The sequence below is a fragment of the Bombus affinis genome, chromosome 12, assembly GCF_024516045.1.
Source record: "Bombus affinis isolate iyBomAffi1 chromosome 12, iyBomAffi1.2, whole genome shotgun sequence".
Classification (NCBI taxonomy): domain Eukaryota; kingdom Metazoa; phylum Arthropoda; class Insecta; order Hymenoptera; family Apidae; genus Bombus; species Bombus affinis.
This window is the reverse complement of record NC_066355.1, coordinates 10,752,316-10,773,701: the sequence shown is the minus strand read 5'-3', so window position 1 is coordinate 10,773,701 and position 21,386 is coordinate 10,752,316. Positions and strand designations below refer to the sequence as shown.

Sequence of the window (21,386 nt, the reverse complement as noted above, 5' to 3'; positions counted from 1 at the left end):
CTCTCTAAACTTTTCTTATCCTTCTAGAAACATTTACATTCTGTTCTCGTTTTTGCTAAAAATCTTTCGTTAGAAAAATCGAGGAATCTCGAAGATTATTTGTTGAGAATGTTGTTGATATTACACAAGTACATCTTCCGTAAAGCCTTAAAACTGAATAAGTTAAAGAACTGAAACGATTTTACAAAATACCTTTTTATTTCTTCGACAGTGCGGGTTCTTTAAGAGGAATAGACCGTCAGATGCACCGGAAAGGCAACCATTGAACAGGAACGGTCATTTCCAGCAGGGTGACGACCACTGAGAAAAAGGGCCCAGTATCCATCGATGGAATTCATTTCAAATCTCGAAAGTCGGACTGAACGAACGAGCCAGGGAGGGCCTTTTAATCCTCGAATCTCGCGAAGGAACAAATTTACCCACTGCCTGGATCACGGCTCGTCCTAACTGTAATACAGTCCCGTGTCAAGCAACACTGTGACTGATATTACGATTATTGTAATTAACAAAATCGCGAGTGCCTTTATCTCCAGCCCCGAACGAGGAAACTGCTCGAGCATTTTTACTTACATCGAATTACGAACGAATAGGCGATGTAAAAAAAGGTTCTGGGGCGAATCTGCGATTATTTTCTACTGCCACTGAATACTCCTTCCAGCTCCTGCAGCTCGATCATGCAAGTTTCTAGTCAGGAGACGTTTTTCTTTTTCTTTTAATTATTATTATTATTATTATTATTATGTCATTTTTTAATTACCTGTAATTTACTTAAGCCACATGCTCGTCGATGATTACGAGCGAATACGAAGATCGATCGAACTGCCTCGATGACGTGGAGGTCGAAGTGGCCTGCAGATACACCTTGCAATTTATGGAAAATAGATTGCACTTTTTCACTCCGTGTAGAATTTATCACAATCTTTCCTTTTTTTTTTAAAAAGGAAAAGTCCGCTATGGAAAATTCTGAAAAAATAAGATCAAAGAGTGAACGAGTTTTTTTTATTTTATCGGTCTTGTACAAACGCTGATTATATTCCGGGGCTTGAGCAATTGCAAAATAGTTGAGATTACCAAGAGAAAAATGTCTAGTTCTGTGTTGTAAATATACTATAGTATATTTATTCTGGCTTACCTGGTGGAATATTCAGAATAATAATTTATTAATTCTATTTTCCATTAGAAGAACGTTTAATCGGCTCGAATGCTTCGATTCACGTCGATAGAGATCTCATTCGTCGCCGACATCGGCAGTCGATTTTATATTTGTTCTCCTTCTTAAAACAAGCTCGAGAACGGGAGTTTTCGATTATTTATTAAAATTTCTACATTATTATATGTATATGTAACGTATGATAGAGCGTCGTAACGTGAAACCGGGGCTTGCCCTGACTGTATGTGTGTACAATCTTGTAAATTATTAACTGTATTACTAAAAACCGTTCAGAAAGTAACTAGCTAATACAAATTAATAATTGTGTAGGGAGCAAACGAATTCCTGAATAAGCGGGAAAGTAGAAACTGACTTGTACATACAGACTTAAGGTGTAATATTAAAAGAAAAAAAAATATATATGTATATTAATTAATAATATTATTAATATTAAAGACGGTATTTTATTTTTAAACGTGGGTGAAAAGTCGCCTCTGATAAAATTACTTTATCAATTCTAAGAAATCTAGAATTTTTTAACGAGAATAATTTTGAAAATATATGTCATGAAAATGGAGAATTAATTAATTTTTCATTGAGACCAACTAGTGATCTCGGTGGGATGATCCCCCTTTATTTCAAACTTATTCCCTGTTTTAAATAAATTCGTATCCTTGTATCAGGAGATTCGTCACAATATGATGAGAAACGATTAATTTTTCATATAATCATTTATTAGAAAAATCACAATGACGTAACAGCAGTAGACATAAAACAAATGCATGATTAGCATGAATATCATACTCTCACTGTTGTTTCTACGATAGTTGTATGGATCGTTTTTCGTTAGACCTGCGTTAATTTGTAAAGTTACGTCGCGCATAAATGATAAGAAAATTGTTCCAGATATAAAAAAATATATCTTTCGATAATCTTGATTTATTTGATAGATTTTGACAATGTTTCTACTCTCTCACTCTCTCGCACATACACACACACTCTTTCTCTCATTTTGACTTTTCATTGTCTTTGATAAAATTTATACAAAAATAATCTTATGAGTACAATCATTTTGTAAAATATATTACCGTATTTCATTTAATATTTTACTTCTTGCGTTTTAAGAACCTCGAAGTAGAAAAAGTCTTTAGAAAAATTTCTGGTTCTTTCAATGATTGATTTTTGTTTTTTTTTTCGATCGAGCGAAAATGGTCTGCGTATATTCGTGAGACAAAATGAAATCTACTACCGGGACGAAGTAAATCTTGTAAAAAAGCGTCTCCATATTTTTTCTCCCGGTTTCTGCCTTCTCTAATGAGTTGTCGTTGGGAAAAACGGTACAAAAGTCAATATTTTAAAAAACATACATATAAAAAAAGGAAATCATGAAACGTTTCGTACAGACATACTCATCCACCTCTAGAATTATTGCTAAAAATATTAATCTTTCGTTATATACACGTACTGTTAGCCCTTCAACGACGTATAACGTATGCATACGTTCTATTTCTTCATTATTTTTATCAAAATTTGTTGATAATTTTTGGTAAAATATTTTTGTATAACAATTTAACTTATCTCGTTTAAACGTTCAGTCTTCGAAACTTCAATATCGGAAGATCGAAATAATTTTCGAACTTTGATAGATTTTTTAAATTTCTCAAATTCAGTGATCAAAGTAGTGTGTCGTTGAAGAGAAAACAATTTACCAAACAGAATGGTTTAAGTGTATATGTTATCTTCCATTTAAGATACATCGAGAAAACAAAATAAATATATTCACATCTTCGGCAGTGTGAAGTCGATACTCCTCTTCAAAAACTAATGTGCTATCGAACAATAAGTATGTACATTATGTATATACGATGGTCACCAAATGTGTACCAGATATTTCGTTTCGATCCTTGCCGAAAAATTACAATCAACGCGAAATTTTGTTTTCTCTAACGTCTTGCTTGATAATTTACAGGCGGAGGCTAACTAAAAGATTTACAATTCACGGTCAATAATTGAGTTATGTTTATACGAACCGATGTCGTGAGATAAGAAAATACTAAATACGATTAACAATGTAATTGTACCCGTAATCATTAACACCCGCGACATCATCAAGACATAATCTTAGAATTTCCCTAGTTTCTATGTACGAATAATTGGATTTGTTTTCGAACAGAATAAACGCATGGACCGAAATAAAAAAAAAAAACAATGTTTCAAAATTCAATCGTCGATTTGTTTATGACTATACTTAAAAATTCAATCCTCGATTTGTTTACGACTATACTTAAAAATTGTCGTCTAAACTTCATTGTCTTTGCATGTAACTAAATCATACACTTCTTCCTGAGGGTCATCCTCGTATCAGCTATCCGGAACCTGAAGACAGACAAATTAATTAAAAATATTTATGTATATTTGGCTATGGGTATTTTAAGTAATCGATCATCCTTACTTTCCATTGTAGTTGGTTGCCAACATTGTAAAGCTCCTTTAACGATTCCGCCAGTTTTCCAGAATTCTCCAACTCCTTGTATTTACGATACAACTCGAGAGCAGCCCTGGCATCTTCGGTAGAGTCGTGTGTTTCCGACTGAATCTTCTTACCCAAAAAGTGCCACGTAAGAAAACGCAACGATACCATACGATGACGAGGTAAATGAAACAGCAATACTGTGTCTACGACCTGCTCCGGTGGAACAACTAAATTTATCACTCTGTAAACAACGAGAAAAAAACATATGTAAAATCAATATGATTGATGTGATATTAGACGTGTTAATATATTAAAGAGGCGAGTGGTAAAAATGTAATAGTCAATGTATATTAAAATCACTTTAAATATAAGTACAGAGATAGTGTATGTCGGTCGTAACCTTCGCTCACTCAATTCTACCGTATGACTCGCTATGTTGTTCCGCTATACTACTCGCTATACTCTTCGCTATACTGATTCTCTCTAAAGACTGATTAGAGAGGATGTTCGTCTATTTATATTGATCGGTAGACTTACAAAGAATTCAAATTTGATTCCGGTTGACGATTACAAATAACGGCGATGTTTTTTGTCCAGAGTTCGTTTACTTTTGAATCTAATAAATCAAAACAGCTTCAACGCTCTAAGGTACAACAATATGAGTCACTCCCGATTCGAATTGTCCTATGACTCATGTGCCGCTACATAATAAAAGCAAAAAGTAATGTAATTACCTAAAATCATTCTTCAGGCCATGACCAACGAACATGATCCCGTTATCAACGAGAAATCGTAGTTTTTGGTACGTTGATTTTAGAGTTGTTAAGTGCTTGCTACTAAAGTTTGCGTCCAAATCACCTGGTTGAATCCCACTGAATTTTGTCAGGTAATCTACTACCTGTTCTTGAGTGCTTATGTAATCGTCTATAAAGGGAGTTCCTTCCAGAGGACCTTGGCTGTTTAAGGAATTAAAAAAATATTAAGCAAGAAACACAGTGATCCAAAAAATGGTTGTACTAATGTAAGAATGATAAGAAAATAGTTAAAAATTGTACATACCCACGTATACAAGTTATACGTGCAACAGACATGTGACTTGGTTTTATAGTGGACATTTTTCCATCACTACGAAGTTCAGATTCTTCCTGATTCAACGTTACAAATTCAGCGTCAATTCCAACTAGTTCACCTATAGAAACAATTTTATCAGTGAATATAATTTTACGTATGTAATTTAATGTCTTTTATTTCTATATTTGATAGAAACCTGTTTTAGGCATTTCGTCGGATGTCAATGGAGTAAACGTGATACCCCTTGTTCCTCCACTGCGAGCGATACATTTATCTTCACCAAATACATCATAGGTAAGCGGACTAACAAATGGTGCTGGTTCAGGTGCAGGTACAGCAGTATAATGAAGAACACATGGAACCTTCCAATCAAGATTGAACCATACCGCTTCTTGCGGTGTCACTGCGGATATACTAAACAAAACAGACAAATTTTCATTGCAACTCGTAACAAAACTATAAAACTAACAAAGAAAGATTCCAATTTAGAACATTTGTATGCATAGAAAACTTTTCAAAGTTTTCCATCATTCATGCCATCCATACGATTCTTCGTCGATTATTCTAGTATCATTGAGTACAGAAAATGAATTACATTTACGTACCAAAAATCGTTAAAAATGTACCACTGCGACACCGCACTACCAGCCGATCGTTCATGATAATTTGGTCCGACTCGCAATAGCGCAACGATATTCCTTTTATCTTCGTTACTCTTATCATCGATGTAGCAAACCACAGCACTAAGACTATACCGAATTTTGCTTATCTTATCCAAATTTTCATCAGTTTCGTTTCCTTTCTCCACATCGTCATTTCGTACTGTGTTAACATGATTTTTAACCACTTTCTCTTCTTCTCCGGAGATCTCAGATTCTTGTATCTTATTATCCCCTTGACCATTTTCTACTATGACCTCATTGACCGTTTTACTACTTTCGTTAGAGTCGCTCTTTGGAGTGCTGATCTTTTCTACGAATAATTCACAATTGCTATCCAAGGAGATCTCTATATCGTGTGGAATCCACGAATGAGAATAGTATAAGTGACTAGGCGGTGTTGTGACCGATTGCGGTGTCGAAGTTGTTATGGGTGGAGTAACTGGTGGCGTTTGTATATTTTCTAATAAAAAATTTAAATAAAACAGATCGAAAATGTTAGTTAGGTAAGATATAATGAAAATTCTGAAAAATTGTAAAATGGATTGTAACTGTACCTGGATCTCTACCAATGTGTCTGAACCTACAGCCAATACGGGTACAATTGTTGCCATATCGACATGGTTTCGCAGTAATGGGGACAGGACTCGAAGATGGACTACTTTCTTTGCCATTTAATACTTTTTGAACGACTATATCCATTTGCGCTTGCCAGAATGCTTTATCCTACAATAGTGGTAATTTTAGAATGTTAAAAGTCATCATGGAACTTAGTATGTGCTTGCAGTCTATGAGATGCAGTCATGAAAGAATTCTGATGATTAGTTATTAAATTATTCAATGTGTAAAACATGATTAGGAATAATGAGTAATGAAGTATTTCATACCGAATAGTATAAGTATTTCATACAATATTATAGTGACATTTCGGAAATTGGATATTAGTAAAATAATAGTAATTGTAAAACAATCTTTTTCACATTATTCAAGAATATTTTTATATTTATGGCTGCTCCCTGTTATAACTGCTAGATTTTTATATGAAACACTTATAAGATTGTGTCTGATGTACCTGCTGTGTATCTAAACCGCAATTCAGAGCTAATATCTGAGGTAGTTTAGTCAGTTGTCGAGACTGGAGTGTGGGTGTAAACTTCTGACAATTGTCACACCATGCAGGTGTAATTTTCTCGGGCCTTAAACTACGGGTAAGAACACTCGTAAATGGAACTTCTTCGGCTGCAAAGGATAAAAATTCATTCATTCTGTATAATGATAATTGATGTGTATATCCAACATACATATAGCGTAAATAGTGGCTTACAAGGATGCGTTAATTCCGGATAAACTAAGTTGCATAGCAACATGATGGAATGTTTCGTAGCTTCTTGGCCACATTTGAGACAGCGGTGTATATGCATTTGTTCAGATCCAAACAGACGACTGATCTCTGTCTCTTCATCTCGTACTTCGTTCTCCTCGATAGATTTTTTGCTGTTTTTGTCTATTCGAAATAAATATTTGTATAAGTTTTTTCGAATATCATTATTTTTTTTGTAGTTTTAAGATATTATACGTTAATAATGGAAATTTATAAAAAAATATATAAAAAAATTCAATAGCCTTTCATGAGGATCTATTTACTAATATGATAATTTCAGGAGAATAGTATTTGTATTGGCAATGCATTATTGCTATCCCTTTTTTACAGACAATATCGCTATTTAAAATATTCTAATTTTCTCCTTAAAAATATAAAATGAAAAGTTTAACGAATTTATTGAAAATCAGAGCAATGCAGACACAAAACAAATTTTTGCAAATAGGCTATGCATTCGCAGAAAATAATGTCATTTTTCCTATAAAAAAGAAGAGGAAATATAGGTAAAAACGAAATTTAAAGAAAAACGTGCTTAAACAAGAAACTAAAAAGCTTTCTGCATAAACCTAGCACAATAAAAAAGAAGAGGATTAACTGGCAACCTCGATATATCCCAAGAATACAGATATGAAAATATACATAATTTTTATCATTAAAAAAAAGAAAGAAATTTTTTTAAAACTTGAAACTTAAAAACTTTAAAATTTCTTTGTATTCTTTGGATATGTCGCCACAATGGTCAAATAATCATATACAAAATGAAAAATAAACACAAAAAGTGCCCAATAAAAAGGTTACACATGAATTGTGTTTACCTTTCGATGTGATCCACATATATTTACCATCCTCCTCCTGTTTTTTCCTTTTCTTCCTTTCTTCTGCATGGCTTCTATATCGGGAGCCAATGTCCTGCAAAATGCTAGGAAAATCCTGTTCGTTATAAACAAACGGAGGACACTTTGGTCCTGATTTAAGCCGAGCAGCTTCCTCTTCCTCCAGTTGCCGTTTCTTTGTTTCTAGAACTTCGTAATGGATCTGATGTAATATAAATCTGTTCCAACTCTGAAATTCAATAGTAGTATTAACATATTAATATTCAACACAGACATGTACATTCTGTATTTGGAGACATACCTGTATCAATCGCATCAAATTCGTTTTCCTTTTGGCTTCCGGGTGGAGATCGCTGAGTATAAGTCCCAAAGCTGCTGCTTCGGGAACCGTTCTAAAAGCTCGTAGGAAATTGGCTGCCTGACAAGGCAGTCCTCGGGACGTGTCTAGCATGTGAAACAAGAATCCTAGTTCGCAGGATAGGCAGAATTCTCTTTGGCACGAGTGAGAGAGCAGCGCTATTCTTACAGGTTCGCAATAATAAAGTAACTGGAAAATACGTGATAGACATGAGTATCTGAGCTTGTTTCCCTGCAAGAAGAATAAGCTTTCTGGATATTCATTGTGTTGATTGAACTAAGCTTACCTGTAACATAGCGTTACAATAACTGTTAGGAAGAGTTGCCTCGAGACCGCAGAAGTTGGTGTGATTATACTGATCAAAATCGAATTCATCGTAACCGAGACGTGAATATTTCAACTCGATTTTGCGATAACGTTTAGGTATGGCCACAAAGGTGCCGTCATCTGTTTTTGATCGTGAATCGCCAGCGAAAAGCTTTGCGACTACTCCCCGACGTTTTTCCAAATTGTAAGGTATCTGCAAAAGAGGTATTATTTATTTTTCTTCAATCAGTCAAACGACTTTCGCTTTTTCTCTTAAATAAATTTAATAAGATTAAAATTGCGATGTACTATATGAACGTGATTTGCAGCATAAAAAAATAAATAATACCTATTGAATACGCGTGGGACCGAGCCAATAAGTTAGGTTTAAGTGTATGTCTTACAACCTTTATTTCACTCAAATACAACTTCCATTATTACATTCTTGAAGGAATATATTCTATATAGGCATTAGATATACTATCGATTATTAGCCACAAAATCATTAAACTATAACAACCATTCGAACGAAATGCATCGATTACAAACGCTCCAACGCGAAATCAAAGGCAGTAAATAGTGTTCTTCTTGAGATCCAAGACTTCAAAATTTGGAACACGATATGATTTGTTGGAAAGCAGATCAAAATTAAAATTACACAGCATAACATAAGCCTATAGAGAGCATATTTTAAATAATTCGTGAAACTATATCGCGAATTATGCAATGCAATATATATGTACATCATTTTAGAACACGTTCATTGTAATTCCTAGATTGGCACATTATTCATATTTGTCTTGATAAAAAGTTAGTAAAAAAGTTATTGCTTTTTTGAAGAAATTGAGACAGATGCAACCATTGCTCTTCAATAACTGCAATTTTACACAGCCATTAAGGTGCTACTGGTATGCAGATCTTAAAATAAATGTCAATGTTTCTCAACCTTTCAAAGATATTTAGATAAAATTTAGTAAGATTCTTAAAAATTTGAAATTCGGCTCGAGACAAATTTACTAACGTTTATATTTTATAATAAAAATCTACAGTAACAGACTTTTATCGGTGAAAATAATAGGATTCAATAACTATATTTATTATATATATATATATATAATTGAAAAATATATCGACTAAAATTAAGAAAAAAACTTGAATATTATATAATACACGTGTTCAATGTCCTACTTAGGTCTTTTTCTCTCATACATATTATCATAGAGGAAATTATTAGAATGTTGTAGACTAGCTTATGAAAATATATCACGATCTTTTAAGGTTGTTCATGGACTACAATATTTATCACGAAATGTTATCAGTCTTAAATCACATCATATTATCCTGGCTTCTCTAAAAAATTTAAAGTACGAAGCTCGAATTCCTTTTCCTTACAATATATCGTTCTGATTAACTGTATCAATTTATACCACTGAAGCTATAATAATGTCAATTAGATTATATTTCTTAGCTATGTTATGCAACTAATATTGTCTGATAACTGATTCAATTAATAACAATTAATAACTATATGTGTCAATACAAAACACAACTATATTCAGTCATAAGTATATAATTCCCTAAAGACAAACTGTTCTTTCTCAAAACTGATTTAAAACTATATGAAGTCAAAGATAAATGAGGACTGTCCACGTTTGGCAGCGATAATTTGTTCTGTTTTACTCCCATTGGTGTAACTGGCAACAAAAAAGTCAAACATCAAGACTAATATGATAGTATAATCTTAAATGGGAGTCATGGAAAACACTCTGTGAATGGAAGACAGGAAATTCGGATTTTAGGAGAGATTTAGAAGAGTCGAAGAAGAATATTGTACAAGAGTGGGAGAATATTTTTTCCTCACTTGATTTCTGCGAAATGCCTGTGGATTTGGGGCATAACCTATAGTTCCTTGCATCTTCATTGTACGCAATATTTCAGGATCAATCGGTGGTGTTCTTCTGTAAAGACATAAAAAACAAGTTTGGAATTAGTTTTTTTATTAACACTATTTGTTCAATTTAATTGTCAGTTATTATTACCTACCTATAAACATTTCTCAAAAATTCCTCTGGCCAATCGCTTAGCAATGGCTGCCCAGTATAATACATTGGTATTGTACTTAGTGGTGTAGTATCATCATCGAATGATATATGTGGAAGTGGCTCAACTGGATCAGCAAATTCAGTTGGTCTGGATAAATGAAAACAGAATCATCGTTCAATGCTTTCTAACTTCAGCTGGAATTTTTTTATTTAAAAGATTTAATATATTTACTAACCGAGAAAATGTATTAAACTGGGGTTCAGGTGTATTTGTAGACATAAGATGTATAGAACCTGCCGAATCTCCAAAGCACAGACACTGAGATGTAGAAGACACATCAAACGATAATATTGCTCCACTATTTGCAACCTATCAATACAAAAAAACTTGTACATTATCTAATTATAGATCACCCTTTTTGCACATATGACATATAACATTTACCTGATACAAGCATGTCACAGATGGCTGTACATTAGCATAGATAGTATCAAGAAGTTGCATTTGTCCCGATGGTGCTACAACAGCTAAACGACTGGAATAGCTGGGTAGGAACTTCAATAGAAGAGGGCACACCAAAGTTGCAACTGGGCTTAATGCTCTCATTTGTCTCAAGTCATATGCCATTAAGAATCGATCTACTGTCAAACCCTGACGACTAAATCAAGAAATTAAATGAGTTAAAAACTTTAACAATTACAATAGTGTTTTCAATGATGTATTAATTATGGTGTTTTAAATCTTACCAGTTACTGAAACCACAAGTAACAAGGTAATTTCCTTGAACATCAAAGTCACTGAGAGAACCACTGTGAGTATCAAAAGTATGTTCTATTAATAATGTATTTGGATCCCTGAGATCAATTCTTCCAGCAGGATTGCCACAACATATAAATCTGCTATGCTGCCTTAAAATTGCACAACCATTTTCCCCTACATGTATCTACAAGTACAATATGTTACAAATACATATCCACATAATCATGTTATTCTATCAACAAGGTGAAACTCACTAATCTACTCTCTTTCCCTCTTGTTAGATCAAAACTGATTATTTTTTCCTGATGACCTCCCATAAGCAACCGTGTTGGTGAAATTTGAAGCATGCACTGCATGTCTATCATATTTGGTGACCTGCAAATCCTTTATTTCTATACAAAAAGTTCATAAATTCATAAATGTTATACAAGTACTACAAAATTAACATACATGTGTGAAAATATTGGTATACCACGTCTCAACTGACATCGTAATAAACACTGTGTCAAGATTAAAATTCCTTCATCTATTGGATGAATATGCCGAATTTCTTGAGTGGCATGAACTTGAAACGAGGTGTACTTTTGTAAACCAGGCCCATAATAAGACGTCACATGACCCTATGAAGCATTATTCTTAGTCAATGTAATTTTAATAATTATTTAATAAATATCACAGTGTAACATGAATTAGATGCTATTTTAATCATACGAATTACATAAAGTAAATGATAAAAGTAACAAAATGTATAATTTGTTAACTAGACAATAAATGTTATAATACCCCTTGATTTCCCATCCACATGAGCTCTTCGACATTGTCAAAGGTGACAGTGGAAACTCCAAATCTATCCCCCCCATCAGCAAGTACATTACGAGTTTCATGAAATTCAGCCCCGGCAAATTCCTCTCCAAATTGCTCCGTTGCAGGTACATACTCATCACCAGTTAAAACATAATTTGGTTCTTCCCCTGTAATGAAAGATGAGAAAAGATGTTGACAATGGAAATTCTTGATGTTGTTTCAATATCAGTCAATATCATTAAACATAACTTGTGACAACATTTCAACATTGAATATAGGTTACAGATTATTAAAGTCGATTAATCTTTGTTATCATTGTTTACAAATTGTAATATTTCTGCCTGAACGAGCGCCTCTAATTTTCACAGTTGAAAACAACAACATCACAGCTGATTTGAATCGCGTGTCTAACCTTTGAATTTTGTAAGATTGTTTTGGGTCGAACAGCTGATCGGAACTAAGCATCATGTTCCGAAAACAGCGGAAAGAGTGGGAGTAACCAATAACGGTTTATTGAATTGGTGGACAAGAATTAATGAGACAAAAGATATTATGCGATACTAACGGCTAATGGGACGCCAGATCGCGCACCATGATTCGAGCAACGAGTGTCATAGAACAAAGAGGTTTCGCGCCTTTCCAAGTCTTCCGAATCTTGGGACGAAAAAATCATATTTTGATGTAATTGAATTCATTTTGCCGCCTTCGGAAGAGAGAAAGAGTGTTAAAATGATATATATAAAATACTTACAAAGGAGTTGTTGTTCGTTAACACCACTATCGGCCGTGGCCTGTATGGACGGGTTGTAGTGGCCCAAAACTGAGTATTCCATAATATTCCCGTCTTCAGGCCGTTCGATTTTGAAACATCAAATTACTGTTAGTACGAAGATAGTCGTAAAATCGTTGCCCCAATGATCATTCTCTTTTCATAGCACACTTTTGGACACGCACACGCACGTACCGTAGTCGCCTTGGCAACTGTGCAACAAGCAAAACACTTCGTCACGAATATTCACACTTTTCTCGCTACCAGCTGATTTGAACTAACGAAAATTATAGTTAACACGACACTTTCTACACTTGTTTATCATAAGACATGAACCGACCTACTCGTCGAACAACCTTTAATTCATGATTGCCCTTTTCTACGCGTTCACCCTTATATAGCCTTATTGTGGCTCAAAGGTGTCGCCACCTGCTGCTTCGCGCGTCAATCAGTACTGCCAATAGCAACGACGCAAGAATCTCTAGATTTCATTATTCGGTTAGTTGCCGCCCTAAATATTGTAGAAGAAAGGCGCGAAGCTGGAGAGAAAATTTAAGAAAAATTACGTTTAAAGGATTGAGAAATCGATGGAATTGATGGAGAAAAGTATATAATTCAAGTACTTTTACGATTTCATAAAATTCTTATGTTAAAGGAATAATTGAAAGTAATAGAGCAATTTTATGAATGAATTTTCAGGCCAGACGGTGTCTACGATTGAAAAACGTTCGATTCTGCTCATGTATCACTCATGCTACGCGAAAAAGTAAGTGAAATAAAAAAATAATATTCATAATTATATCGTGAAATGTACTACAAATTTGAAATGCGCTATAAATTCAAATCACTAAGATATATGCATGTATACTTTTGAGAAATATTTTGATAATTATTGTTCTAAATTCATAACGACATTTGTATAACGCCATCTTGATATGTTGCTTTGCCTTTTGTAATAAGATTTGAATTTATTTACCATTGTATTAAAAAATTTAAACTATTGTTTCTTAATACATCTGTCGATAATATTAAAGTTAATGTAATGCATTTTATTTTTTTAAAAAAGATCGTGAAAAGATATAATCCTATAAGATATTACTATAACGAAATTCGTAATTAGGTTAATTATAAAATACGTTATTTTCGATTGTAAATTATACAATTTTCGCTTAATTATCTGAATATGCTATTCTTTGCTTTTTGAAACGTATTTTCGTATAAAATGATTTGAGTAAAGAATGGAAGAATTTATTTATCAGACATCGATATACATATGTACATATATATATATTTCACAATTTTTGATTAACGTTTTACATATTACGTGAGAAACGATGAAAATCACAAAAGTGTCGAAGTATTCGCTGTTTAAAGGGAGGTACGGTTATTAATATGAAAATATGTATCGAAGAGAATCTCTAAACTTTTTCCAAAATACATTCATATTATATTTTAATTAGTTTCACACGGTCGTCGCCTTGTATAACAATATCGTATACAACAGAGTAGGAATAGATTAGATGTACTAGCCGTGTTTATTCATTTTGCACTTTGATTTCAATTTCGCGATTACCTATTCTCAAAGACGCTTTCTACGGGTGTATTACCTAAAAAGAAAGAAATGATACCATTGTATTAATTAATTTTCATGGAAAATATGTAGATTTAGATCATCGATAAAAAAAAGAAACAAAAAAAAATGAGCATGGGCCATTTTCAATACTACGACATAGCGTTTTATTCTATTATACGTTTTTAAATATATTTACTGTATGTAATATTCATTTATACGATTTTTTAATATCAATTTAGGAAAGAAAAGAATATTAAAATAGAAGCAATATGTAAAAGTTACCTTATAGAGAACAGAAACGATTAAAATTATGGTTGGTGGAACGGTAATAAGCAGATTTGTTGTTGATTTTAACAGCGGGGAGGGGAGGGGGCGGCGGCAGATTTAGAAGATTTTTTGCTACTGTAAAATTTCTGTTAAGTAGACAGAATTGTAAAATATGAACAGGAAGAAACAACGATTTCATTGGAAGTCCTTTTGGGTTGTTTCACGAAGTAGTAAGAATTTTTAAAAAATTCGTGAACATAATCGTTGTGCGATATGTAAGACCTAACAAAACAATTTGAAATCGTGTTAATCATTAAAAATCTTTTTAATCTCATTTACAATGTTGTTGAAAACGTACCATTCAGTCTAAGACGTGTACCCTGTTAGTGTTAACGCGAATGAATTTTCAAAGAATTCAATTGATCGACCTTACTGAAACGGAAGTAAAATATAATTTAAGTTGTTAATATACAAGTTTAAGTTTGTGAAAGTTACTTCTGCATAAACGCAATTTATTACCGATGACATATAGATTCAATTAAATCAGCAATACTTGAGAAAGAATTCCGATTCTACTTTTCCAATGGATCTTCGTATTGCCTTGAATCGTTACCTTTAATGCCGTCGAATCAGGCGTGTGCGATGATGAAGAGCGCTCATGAGGATTCCGACCTCTTCGTCGGATTCGGCCGATTGGCGTCTCGATTTCCGATTATTCGGTGTTCCACTGACCGATCCAGAGTTTTGTTTAGATGGTTGCGTTGGGAATGACGAGCGACGGATAAGAGGCGGCGGTCTCGCACCTACGGTTCGATTTAGTGTCACTTATGTTAAACGATACGTTTATGTAGGCTAATCGAGCTGGTTTAATTATACTGCTACCTAATAGGCGTAAAGCAGATCGATGCATTTCGAAAGATCTCGCACTCTTCATTGGGTACCTCGGTAGGAATCTCCTCTGAACGGGTAACTCGACCATGGACGTTTTTCTTGAGCTGATACTATCTGCCTTAGACGAGTCCTTATGCGTTTTTTAAACATATATATATACATGTTTGTATACTCGTGTCGTATTGTTTTTCATATATATTTATATATACTTTATGCAACATAGAATAGGAAAATGCATTTCGGTGCGCGTGAAATCAATCAGTGTAACGTTTCGTTGCATCCACTTTTACAAAAATATGGTTCTACTTGTTAACGTGATATGACATTACACGTCCATACTGTATGTGATTAACTAGTATCGTATGCTACAGTATCTGTTTGCGGTAGTGTCTAATCTGTGATACTAAGAATTTATTTAATGACACTTCTACTTCTAGAAATTTTCTATTCTATAACATTTCGTTCTTTAAATACCTTAGTCAATCAAGATTCTCTGTGTACTATGAATCTACACAGACCATAGTCGCAACCAAGAAATTCTAGTTCGCATATTACTATTACTTTCATCGATGTCTTTTTTTTTTTTTTTATTCTTTAAATCGATATTCTACTATTATAGCTTTCAAGGAACATTCATGTCGAATGTTTCGTTAAACGAGCATCTCTATCTCTGCCTCTTAAATGTACCTGTAACGTATCTACACTGATTGGATTTGCAACGACGAGAAATATAATCGTTAGAAATGGTGCGTTATAAAGATCACGGAATGGATATATATCACTATCTGGATCAAAGTTACAAGATAAACTAGTGCGGTTTCCGCTGTAATACCTTATCTCTAGCGAAACGTATTCGCAATACTTCAACGAGAGCAGCGATTGCTGAAATGAGAAGCATCGTCACGAGAATGTGTCCGGCGACCAGAACCGATTTCGTTCGACGATCTTTCCCACTTTCTTCAACTTTTTCCGTCGAATTCTCACCGACGATCTCCTTCAATATCTTGGACGTTTCATTATTCCCTTTGTTAACAGGTTCGCTCTCGACATCTCCGTTATTTTCCTCCTTCGTGTCGTTAATCGGACAGACTCGCGTGTAAGTGCAATTTCCATCGTAATCACTTTGAAAAACCGATATCAATCTGTCTTCGTACTCGAACCTTGGACAGCGTCTCAACTTTCGATGATCCACCGGGATTATTATCGCTTCGACTGTTACGTTCTCCGTCGTTTGTATCGTAGTATTTTCGCCGATCGTTTCGTTTCGACTGTAATAATTCGTGTTCAAGAGCAATCGCAATGGCAAGGAAAGCAACACCCCGAAGATGGTTAGTATAACGAGAATGCTGACGTTAATGCCCATCGAAATCCGCTTCTCGGACATCTTGACAGAAGCTTGTAACCGAATCGCGTTCACAGCTCGTTCCTCGTACGTTCCTGCATCTTGCATGATTGCACCGCGTTGCATCCGAAGGCCAGGGTTTTCGCGCTCATGTCGAGTCGTTTCGTTCGCTCGACACGTTCCACCATCCACCGCGGCTTTTGCTCCAGTTCACATGGTCGGCACTCGAGACGAGGGTGTAAGAACTTTCGAATTGTTATCGGATGAACGACAATGGGATCGGCCACGATATATATCTCTTTCGTTCAGACGCAACTGTTGCGCATTCTGTTGTGACTGCAGTTTCAAGTGAACCTGGATGTCGGTTGATATTGATTTCCAAGTAGAAGCGGCCGCGTACGCGCAAGTCTCGCGGTACCTCGCCTCCGTTCGAGGAAACTACGAGTTGGCGGTAATTAGATGACGTTTAAATTGACCCCTGTATTAAACAATCAACGCTTACGCAGGAATTGCCCTTGTTCGAGTTTACATTAACGATCATACGGTCGATTATTTCTTGTACTGTGCCTAAGTAGCTTGCAGTAAATTAATATGTGAATTATTAGACGTCTGGTAGTTGCACAGTTATCAGTAAATGTGGTATAAATGTATCGGGTTTATCGAATTCTTAATTCATCAAGTGGGTTGCTTTTTTCATCCTAGGGACATTTTTAGAAACACGGAATGTATTTTAGGTACGTAGAAATTGTTTGAAATCTTTCGAATATGAAAGCGTTCGGTATTTTGAGTGGCCCATATATTGGAGAAGTTCGAATTTTCTGTCTCCTAGGTAGTAACACTTACAAATATTAGTAATTATGGGTAAGAAACTAGTAAACACCCCAATTGGGTCAGGTCTAAAGTAAACATATGATATGAATCAGCAATACCGTAGGATATGCATTTATGAGCGTACACGACCACAACATTTGAATAGATTACCATCCCATAAAGTCTATGGAAAGCCCGGGCGTAAAATTAATACATAAGGAAGAAATAAGAGCTTGAAAGAGCATTGACAAAGTCTAATAGCGGTCTTCATCATAGCGTCATATTCTTCGTGTTATACTATACCGTATTCTGAATCTTAATTTGCAAATACATAACATAAACATACTACTAATCGACATCTTTAATTTACCTCCACCTTGAACGTTAATCTCGTTCAAGTTCGCGATATCAACCGATCGGTTGCAACCTGACTGATCACCATTTTGCTGAGAATTCGCAACAGAAACGTCTTGTAAAAAAAAAAAATGCAATCTGCTGGTAGGAATAGGGCGATTGATTTGAAAATTTTCTGTGTTTCTGCCTATAAAATTTAAAAGGAATATGCGTGTAATAGCAACGTAGTTTATTAACTTTTCCAAATTTGCCATTGGACTTTGATTAGCTATCGGAAGATAAGAATTAACGCGTGTATATCTGTCGATAATCTATAACATTGACACATAGTTAGATACAACAGGGGAAATGTGTTTCAGTCTCGGTACATCTTCAAACTAGCGAGGAAATCTAGTTGCAATGCTAACAGTATGTCGGAACTTTTCTTCTTTTCCTCGCGTTAACCAGGATTAACTACCGCGATCATTAACTGCAGGCCTAGTTTCAGATGAACTTCGAATCACCGATGCAAACAGCGCATTAACTACCTAGATAGCCATCAATCATTAATTAAGTTCAACAGAGCTCAACTTTGACGATCAGATTGAAGTTGGCACTCGTTCTCTGTTTTTACAGTTATTTACCGCTCATTGCATCGTATTTTATAATCTTCTGTCATTGCACAAGCTGCTAAAATTTTACCCAAATTTTCAGATATTTAGAGACAGGACACTAATTTGCCTCACAAAACTGGTCAAGTTCTTATTCCTTGTAAGAAAATCTTAATTACGGTTTTGGAAGGTACATAAGAAATATTTATTGACCATAACACGGTATTTGCAAAAAAAAAAAGTATTAAACATAAAAGATATCAAACGTATTCCCTCCGTAGTATTTTGGCATCTCTTCGTCTTCTCCTTCATCTTTTTCCCATCTTTTTCTCTTCCTTCACCGACGGTGTACTCGCGTACTAATTACGTTTCGCACTTCTTTATCTCTTTCTGATTAATCAGAAATCTCGTATAAGACGTGGCAACCGCGGACATCCTACGCCACAGATATTTTCGCGATAGTTTCTATCCTCCGTAAAAGCGAAAAATCTGCATGAAATATAAGGCACGAAGGAATCGTGCCCGCGGTGATAGCGGAGTGGAAGCCCGAAGGCGGCACAACAGTCGATTCATCGCACGATACATAGGCGATTCGGTTTCGCGTGGAGAGGAAGGAAGCGGTAGCAAACGGCGGCAAGGGTGCAAGGGAACGCTTTGAAATGGGCAGGTTCTCTAGCGCGTGCATACATAAATAATATTAGACAATATCGAATTAAAATTCGCATCTTTCTGGCGAGCAACAATGGACCGTGGCGCGGCCAACAAAGGAAATGCCCGCCGCAACGACGGCGGCGGAGGTGGTGGTGAGTGGTGGTGATGCTGCGGTGCTCATGGCCGGTGGTGGTGGTAGTATGGTGGTGGCGGCATTTATAAAAGTAATAAAACAGTCGAACAACAACTCGATGGAGTGAGTTGGCAATCAGAAAGAAAGAGAGGTAGCGAGGAAGGTAGAAAGGGCGAGCGAGCGAGATATTCCGCGAAGGTGAAAAGAGGAGAGCGAAAGGAGATACAGAAAAACAGAGCAAAAGAGAGAGACGGAGCGCAGGAGAACAGCGACCCGACCCGACCGACCGGTAGCCCAGCCAGCGCACGTATATCTTGCTCTGCTACACCGCACGCCGATTCTTCGAGGTTCTCATTGATGGATTGGTTCGCCACCGAAACCGAGATACTCCACCTATCATCCCTTCTTGCTTATCGTCCATTTAAATATTCCATTTCCCTTTAAAACATTATAATAACGTATTATCGGGATTAATAATAATTAATATATACGAGCCGCATGATCCGTAAAGGAGATCTCGAGAACATCGAAAAGGCGTATGACTGACTGAGAAAACGTAAGAAATTAACTTCTTTATCGAGCTAACTTGCTCGGCACTTTAACCAACTCGATTATTAATCCATCACTCGGCAAGGTTTATGTACTCGGTGAATCCCATTCGTATCTTCTCTCGGCCATTCGTATCGTTTGAACATCCGTTTCGCGGATAGCGCAAACATTAATTCAATCTTAATACTAGTTCCGTTCGTAGAATCGTAGAGTATTCACGGCCGATGCGGGAACCAGTTCTCTAGACGAAAGAAGCATAATGAGATTAGCTTACGGGCAAACATCGAAAAACGATGTTGGTGCAGGATACCGGCGTTGTATCGTTGGCGAATGAGCCGCAGGTGCGTCCAACCGATTATCGGGAGGCGAGTCGGTGCGCGAAAGACGAGAGGTGAGCGCTCCCTTCCTGGAGGTTGAGAGCCAGGGTATGTAGAGCAGATGCTCTGGCCATGGCAGTGGTGGCGGGGTGCGTGATTTTTCACCGCCGACAGCTCCTCCTTCGAGAACCGCGCATTCCACCTCCTTCCTTCTGCTTCTTCGACCGCTCTCGCTTCTTCGCCAGTCGGTCTCCTTCATCCTTCACTCTTCGTTTCGCAACCGCTGCTTCTGCCGTTGCTGCTGTTGCCGTTCCTCGTCTTTCTCTCTTTCTCTCTTTCTCTCTTTTCCTCGCGCCCTACCAGGCGTAACTTCCCTCTCTTTCTCTCCTTCGGTGGCGAACATTCGCAACGTATGCCGCGGACACGCCACTGGACACCAGTTGCACGATCTTAGATTTGCTGATCTCGCGTCCAGAGTGCACCGACACATAGGGATGCGCTCTGGTGCAGCACACGAGGGGCACGCCTGTGTCCGCTCGCGTGTGCACATGCACGCACGCGATACACAAACGGCCCGTGACTGTTCTCAGAAATGATTTTCAATAATCGGCCAACAGGGAAACGTGAAAAGGTGGTACCGACGCGCCTTCCTCTTGACACGTCGACGCTAACTTTGCGCCGTTGTGATTTTTATCGATTATCCGTTCACTAGCGCCTCGTATCCTTCGCACAGAACACACTTACAGGTAATTGCAAAATGTCCGTATTATTCATGGACAGAAGAAATCGTTGCAGATAGTCGAAGAAACGAAACTGAACCACCCAAAATGGAGACCACCTGAAACACCTCATTAACTTCACCACCTCCATCAATGTCTCTGCTTTCCTCTACCCACCTGGTGGATTACGATTTACAAGCAGCCGTCGTACCAGGCATCGTTCGTTACGTTCGTAATTTACATTTGCCAGTCGGCCGCGTACAACATACTTGAGTCAGCGTTGAATAGAATCAACACCGGCCGTTTTGCCAGGGTACCATGTTGAAACGAGTGATTTACGTAAGCTTGTCGATGTGTAGCGCGGCTCGGCTTCGATAGAAAGCGAGATCGACTTGTAAATCGGCGTGTCATTATGCAGATAGCCGGGATGCACGAGCGGTACGTCGAGCGAAAAACGCGGTATCGCGCGGTATCGAGACACGCTGGTGTATCGGGGGGTCCCGGGGATTTACAATCGACTGAGAGATCGGAAATCACCGGCCATGCCAGGCATTAGCCGTCAGGAGGTATCGAAGGCGCGAATA

At 36.4% G+C, this 21,386-nt stretch overlaps 3 protein-coding genes across 14 annotated transcripts in view; 1 reads left to right on the top strand and 2 right to left on the bottom strand.

The window, feature by feature from the left end:
- Window positions 1-2,088, top strand: part of LOC126922355 (integrin alpha-PS2) — a 74,745-nt gene extending 72,657 nt beyond the window's left edge. For all 10 annotated transcript variants that reach the window (XM_050734846.1, XM_050734847.1, XM_050734853.1 and 7 more), the window contains one exon: window positions 212-2,088. In XM_050734846.1, the coding sequence (XP_050590803.1) occupies window positions 212-304 (93 nt within the window). In that variant the 3' untranslated portion in view covers window positions 305-2,088. The remainder of the gene's footprint in view (window positions 1-211) is intronic.
- A 241-nt stretch (window positions 2,089-2,329) lies between these two features.
- Window positions 2,330-13,045, bottom strand: LOC126922357 (PAN2-PAN3 deadenylation complex catalytic subunit PAN2). Of its 3 annotated transcripts, XM_050734866.1 has the most exons (21): window positions 12,589-13,044; window positions 11,817-12,004; window positions 11,484-11,653; window positions 11,288-11,408; window positions 11,021-11,217; window positions 10,719-10,932; window positions 10,510-10,643; window positions 10,275-10,421; window positions 10,093-10,189; window positions 8,212-8,445; window positions 7,869-8,114; window positions 7,550-7,796; window positions 6,678-6,857; window positions 6,426-6,592; window positions 5,911-6,079; window positions 5,300-5,816; window positions 4,891-5,108; window positions 4,683-4,812; window positions 4,358-4,579; window positions 3,603-3,864; window positions 2,330-3,526 (listed from the first exon to the last, which is right to left on the bottom strand). In XM_050734866.1, the coding sequence occupies exons 1-21, from the start codon at window positions 12,668-12,670 to the stop codon at window positions 3,512-3,514; spliced, it is 3,957 nt and encodes a 1,318-aa protein (XP_050590823.1). In that variant the 5' UTR covers window positions 12,671-13,044; the 3' UTR covers window positions 2,330-3,511. The 3 variants fall into 3 exon arrangements, with proteins under 3 accessions (XP_050590823.1, XP_050590822.1, XP_050590824.1); XM_050734865.1 differs by having other exon boundaries at window positions 2,330-3,864; window positions 12,589-13,045; XM_050734867.1 differs by having other exon boundaries at window positions 2,330-3,864; window positions 7,577-7,796; window positions 12,589-13,045.
- Window positions 13,046-13,832: 787 nt separating this feature from the next.
- Window positions 13,833-17,049, bottom strand: LOC126922387 (uncharacterized). Its single transcript, XM_050734943.1, has 6 exons — window positions 16,170-17,049; window positions 15,329-15,467; window positions 15,060-15,249; window positions 14,805-14,878; window positions 14,462-14,728; window positions 13,833-14,213 (listed from the first exon to the last, which is right to left on the bottom strand). Exons 1-3 carry the CDS (start codon window positions 16,803-16,805, stop codon window positions 15,062-15,064), a joined length of 963 nt encoding a protein of 320 aa, XP_050590900.1. The 5' UTR covers window positions 16,806-17,049; the 3' UTR covers window positions 13,833-14,213; window positions 14,462-14,728; window positions 14,805-14,878; window positions 15,060-15,061.
- Between the last annotated feature and the right edge of the window lie 4,337 nt (window positions 17,050-21,386).